A 6000-nucleotide genomic window follows, 5' to 3' on the forward strand; every position below is an offset into this window, starting at 1 on the left:
ATTAGATCGGTGCAAGCATGACTCTAGGGAGTTGCCACCATATTCCCAATCCTTACACTAGTCCAGTGTTTCCCAACTCCAGTCCTCCAGTACCGACAACAGCACACGTTGTTGTAGCCCCAGACAAACGCAACTAATCATCAAGCCCTCAATTTGTTTAATCAGGTGAGTTTGTCAGGGGCTACAACAAAAATGTGTACTGTTGGGGGTACTGGAGTTGGGAAACACTGGACTAGTGTAAGGATTGGGAATATGGTGGCAACTCCCTAGAGTCATGCTTGCACCGATCTAATACTACTAGTCCATGGAGTGTATGAGTGTATACTTTTGAGATTCAGACCACAGCCTAATCACAACTAAAACTTCACCACAACAATTCAACACATGTATCCATGATATGAGTACCACCCAGGGTCAAATTCCTCAAATCGGCAACAATTAAAATGTCACTCAATCTCCCCCCTCCGTCTCTGTCTCCATACTACCAAAGGTTGACGACAACAACTTAACAACAATTCAACACGTTAGTATACCAAGGTCAAATTCCCTCAGTCTTTCCATCTCTCTGTCTCCAGACTACCAGCGGTTGATGACTCTGGCAGAGGGCATCACCACCCTGCTGTTCCCGTTCCAGTGGCAGCATGTCTACCTGCCCATCCTACCGGCGCCCCTGCACCACCTCCTGGATGCACCCGTGCCCTTCCTCATGGGTATCCAGCGGAGGGACGGCACCCAACGCTCCACTCTGGATCTGTCCCATGAGGTACAGTATTAGAATGGCATGTACTTAGTACTTAGTCATTTGTGTTTGGGACTGTAGCCATGTAATGGACACCTTTTTTATACACATTTTGACCCTCGAAATGGCTTTATTTAACCAGTGAACTTATTGAGAACACATCTTCTTTAATAACCACCTGACCAAGAGGGAGACTTTAATAACCACCTGACCAAGAGGGAGACTTTAATAACCACCTGACCAAGAGGGAGACTTTAATAACCACCTGACCAAGAGGGAGACTTTAATAACCACCTGACCAAGAGGGAGACTTTAATAACCACCTGACCAAGAGGGAGACTTTAATAACCACCTGACCAAGAGGGAGACTTTAATAACCACCTGACCAAGAGGGAGACTTTAATAACTACCTGACCAAGAGGGAGTGATGATAAATCTATTTAACTTGAGATGCAGTAGGACAAACAATGTTCTCACTCATTCCAAAGTTCCTATTTCTCTATTAAGAATGGGAGGTTGCTGAATCTACATACCTAGTTTGTGAGTTTTAAATCCACTATTCAATCACAATTCTACTTGCTTTACCACATGGAATTTGAAGCATTTTAGTTCACATTCTCTAGCATTCTAGTAGGCATTGTGATACACATTTTGACAGGCATTCACTGACCTTGCAAAACCTTCCAACAAGCTTTCGAGCACAGTCTAATGTAAGCCATTCTAATAAAATACATTCCAGTACGCATTGTAACACAGTGAAAAGAGCATTGTAACATTTGCTGCATTCTTGCAGTGCCTGTACTAATTAATCCTATTATGGTTGCATATTAATATCCCCCTGCTCTCTAGTGCTGGCGAAATATAGAAATTCACGCATCTCCTCCGGCGAGCTCCTCCGCTTCTCCCTTCTCTCCCCAAATCCAAAAATCACACCATGCTGCATAAGCGTTTTGCTAGGTTTGCATCCCAAATGACACCCTATTCCCTATATAGTGCACTACTTTTGACCAGAGGGCTTTATGTAGGGTATAGGATGCCATTTAGGATTTGAAGTGGTAAAGCCGGCCCATAAATGCACCAGGAGAAGGAGAGAGCTGAGCCTTTCCAGAGAAATCAGACAATGTGAATAATGAACAGTTTATTTCTGGATGTGTTTTGAGAGGATAAGGGTGACACAGTAGGTAGCAATGGAATGCACACTATGCAGATAGCAGAACGCATCGAGAGCGTGTCCTGTCGTATAAAATATCTTTCTACAATCCCCTCCTTGTAGTTCCAGCCTTCCATCAGGATTGAAGGGTTTTATCTGTATTCTTATCCAAAGACATTTAGCTTTTTTAACAGCACATAGATTTGTTTTGATGGAATTTAGCTGATGCATCACAGTGGAATGTCCACAGATTTAGTCATGGTGAATTGGGTCACCATACTGCGAGGGCGGGGTTTATTATAGAGGGTTTATGTTGCCTTTCCCATGAGAAGAGGAGCAACGAAGCGTTTTAATCAGATCACCCTTTTAAAGGCAAATTCTACGTTATTTACAGACATGTTTGATCACTTAAATTAACGATACCCATTGATCATACTCGTTCTTGAAGAATATCACTTTGTCTTGTTGTTTTTCAAGTTGAGGAGTGGCCTTTACACTAGTACTGTAAACAAACGGTAGTCTGTGTGAATCAGTCTCACCACATCCAGTTAAGAAAAAGCACCATGTTTTTGGCGTAACGTCAGTGCTGTGTTTGGACACTAAAGCAGAGCACACTGTCGACGCTGTTGAATGGGATTTGGTGTCAGTCTCTGACGTAGTTCTATGTGCCAGGCCAGTGCCTGCTTGGCTTCTCTCCAGAGATTGATTCATTTCTCTGACTGTTTTGGCATTTATTTAAAAAGTTGTCTGTGAATCAGGTTATGTGCATGAAACTTAGCCTGGTCCCTGATCTTTTTTTGCTGTTTAGCCAACTCCAATGGTCAGAGTTGGCTAAACAGCACAACGAGATCTGGGACCAGGCTACGTAAAACTAGTATATGTAGTCCCCTGTAGCTCAGTTGGTAGAGCATGGCGCTTGCAACGCCAGGGTTGTGGGTTCGTTTCCCACGGGGGGCCAGTATGAAAATGTATGCACTCACTGACTAAAATGTAAATGTATATGCCAAGAGAGATGGGCCATAGAGGGGGCGTTTTGAGAGGGGAAGGAGGGGGGAGGTTAAAGGAGAGACGTAGGAAAAGTGTCCTCAACTCCCTAACTTCAAATCAAAGGGTGTAGATGGAGTGAGAGGAATCACATCTCTGCAGCTGCTCACTCACACTACGTCTCCCATGCTCCCCTGGGGCAGTACTTGTCAGAAGGTCATGGTGTTGCTGCGTAGACAACTGCTTAAGTAAGCCTTGTCTGAGCCAGGATGGCCCATATTACAGGAGACAGTCACCTGTTTCTGTAATTTGAGGCAGCTTGATGTACAAGTACACCCCCGTGGACATGACACTAGCTTGCCGCAGGGCCTTAACCGTCGATCCATCTTGCTGAGTGCCAAGCAGAGACACCGGACCCATTTTTTGTCTTTGGTATGACTTGAACAGGGATCGAACCCCCAACACCCTAACCACAAGGCCACTAAGTTCATCTGACAACACACATCCTTACAGATGACTGTTGTACTTCATCAGTACAGTTGTGGGCCCTAAAATGTTAGGCTAGTTCGCACCACAGTATTTACAGAACAATTGCCTCAATGTGTGTGCAACACAGGACTCTAGTGTCTCCGGTTCAGGGTGGTAACTCATAGGAGCTATATGCTTAAAAATTGTTTACTATCCACAACTGTACCACTGCTTGACTAACCTTTTTTTTATTGGACCTGGATGTACAGAGGGTGCATCCCAATAACCTCTCTTAGCTCCTAAAGTGTCTATACGTTCACTACTCATCACAAATGTAAAAGCAACAGATTGGTGTTGTCATGGGCCAGAGGGAGTTTCCATAGACCAGTCATTTTCCTTTCAAAACCATGAAGGGAATTGAACAAGTGCCCACTTCGGGAGATATGAATTGAGACGCACCCAGTGTGTGCAGGCTTTTGTTCTAGCCAAGACTGTGAAGATCACTGTTACTTGCTCTGACAGGCCTATAACAATTAGCTAAATGTAATGTATGATGTGTATTCAGGGCCGGCTCCAGGCGCTTGCTGTTGAGAGTTTGAATAGTAGAACACACAAGCAGCAAGTTCCACATTTGGTTGTGCATCAGCAATTTTTTCTCTTGTTTTGTCAGTCACTGACAGTCACTCAATTAGCCATGTCAGTCACTGACAGTCACTCAATTAGCCATGTCAGCCCCCCCCAAAAAAAGATTGGTAGTTAGTCTAGCCAGTTATCTAAAACTTGTAGTAATCATGGCTGACTTCCTAACGGGCACGTGCCAAGGGGCCCTGACCTCCAGGGGGCCCCCATTTTAAATTCTGTAAGTCACTCTCACTCCAATATCATTAACATGGCAAAAAAAAGAGAAAAAAAAAAGAAAAGGAAATTTGCTTTAAAATGGCAACAATGTCTATGGCATAATGTGTTGAATTGCAGGAAATTAACTTAATATGTAAATATTTCTCTCCACCGTCAGGAGGGGGCCACTAGAAAAATGTGCCCACTTGGTGGGGGGGCCCCTACCAAATCTCGCTTAGGGCCCCCAAAAGGCTAGATGTATTGTAGTGGAGGCTGCTGAGGGGAAGTACGGCTCATAATAATGTCTGGAACGGAGCAAATGGAATGGCATCGCACCATGTGTTTGATGTATTTGATACCATTCCACTCATTCTGCTCCAGCCATTACCCCGAGCCCGTCCTCCCCAATTTAAGGTGCCACCAACCTCCTGTGATGTATTGTAGCTTTGCTGTTTTTAACCTTTGCACATTTTTCCTATCCCCTTTTTTGTAAGTGATAACAGCAATAGTTTGATAATGCTTCATATGCTAATATGTCAGAGTGTCTGTGCTAATCGTGGTCTAATGTCAACGAGCATGGTTAAATCGCTCTCTGATCTTAAAGGGATGTTTGCATACTTGGCCCTAATGCTATCAGTGGTAATCATCTCTGTACAGTCTGAATGATCTACATGAAGAAGAGTTGCTTGTTGCGCCACACTGCCAGGAATTCTCGTAGAAAACACTGATTATTTATTAGGACCTATTGATGGATCCTACTGACGTTCCGATTCCGCACGCTTCTCCCAAAGTATGCACTCCCTGTCATGGATTTAGCGATGATGGAAACTCCCTCCAGCCAATACTTAACTGCTAAGTCCATGATGGGGAGTGTGCATGTGTACACTTCGGGAAAGGTACCTTATTTGATAATGATAGTCATTATACAGATTCTTAAGTTTACTGTTGCCCCGCCCCCCCACTCCCAGGCCAATCTGTGCTTTGTGGACATTGACAACCACCGCGTGGATCCACCCGAGGACCTGCCCCTCTTCCCAGACCAGCCGGAGCTCGTCAAGGAGCTGAACGAGGTGCTGCTGCACTTCGGCCTCCAGCCATACGGGGGCACCACCACCACCAAGCCCGCCCCTGCCGCTCCCCCCTGCCTCAGCAGCCTAGTCCTGGAGGACCTGATGGAAGACCGGCGCAACGGGAACCTGGGAGGGGAGGAGTTGGCCGTGCTGGAACGACTGCAGGCACTGGCTAGGAGGTGTGGAGGAGGGGGGATGGCGGGAGGGAAGACACTGGGACGGGCGTTCCAGGAGGAAGAGGAGGAACTGAAGGCGGCTAAGATGAACGTGCAGCTGAGGGAGGTGTTCGCGGGGCGATTCACTTCCATGTTCGGGAGGTACGAAGAGTTTGTGATCCACAGCGCTCCCGACCTGGAGTCCTGGCTGGGCAACCGTGAGGGAATGAGCAACTTTGATAAGGTAATGGTGAAGATCGATCAACAATCACTCACTGAAGGAGGAATACCATAGACACTCATATCCATAGCCTACTCCTTCAGTCAGTAATGCTACATACATTGACAAGAAGCTCTCATTCAGGATAGAAGCAATATTCTACCACTGTTAGTGATTTCACTTGATAGTGATTTTATGTGACGCGTAAACGTTTTGTGTACTTGTGCATTTGCATCACCAGGGCTCTTTCCTGTCAGCACAGCCCGCCCCACACCGGCACTTCCTGTCTCGGTTCCTGGAGACGGCCATGTTTTCATCATTCGTGGACGGCAAGGTGTTATCTCACTGGGCAGACCGGGAGCCACTGCAGCGCGTGT

General features: G+C 45.9%; 1 protein-coding gene across 1 annotated transcript in view; it reads left to right on the forward strand.

Moving 5' to 3' along the window:
- Window positions 1–6000, forward strand: part of LOC121540841 (DENN domain-containing protein 5B) — a 40481-nt gene that overhangs the window by 10055 nt on the left and 24426 nt on the right. Inside the window, exons 4-6 of the mRNA XM_041849953.2 lie at window positions 576–763; window positions 5147–5647; window positions 5865–6000. The exon at window positions 5865–6000 is cut by the window's right edge and continues 96 nt beyond it. Of these exons, the coding sequence (XP_041705887.1) occupies window positions 576–763; window positions 5147–5647; window positions 5865–6000 (825 nt within the window). The remainder of the gene's footprint in view (window positions 1–575; window positions 764–5146; window positions 5648–5864) is intronic.

This window comes from Coregonus clupeaformis, unplaced genomic scaffold (assembly GCF_020615455.1).
Source record: "Coregonus clupeaformis isolate EN_2021a unplaced genomic scaffold, ASM2061545v1 scaf0480, whole genome shotgun sequence".
In the NCBI taxonomy this organism is placed as follows: Eukaryota; Metazoa; Chordata; class Actinopteri; order Salmoniformes; family Salmonidae; genus Coregonus; species Coregonus clupeaformis.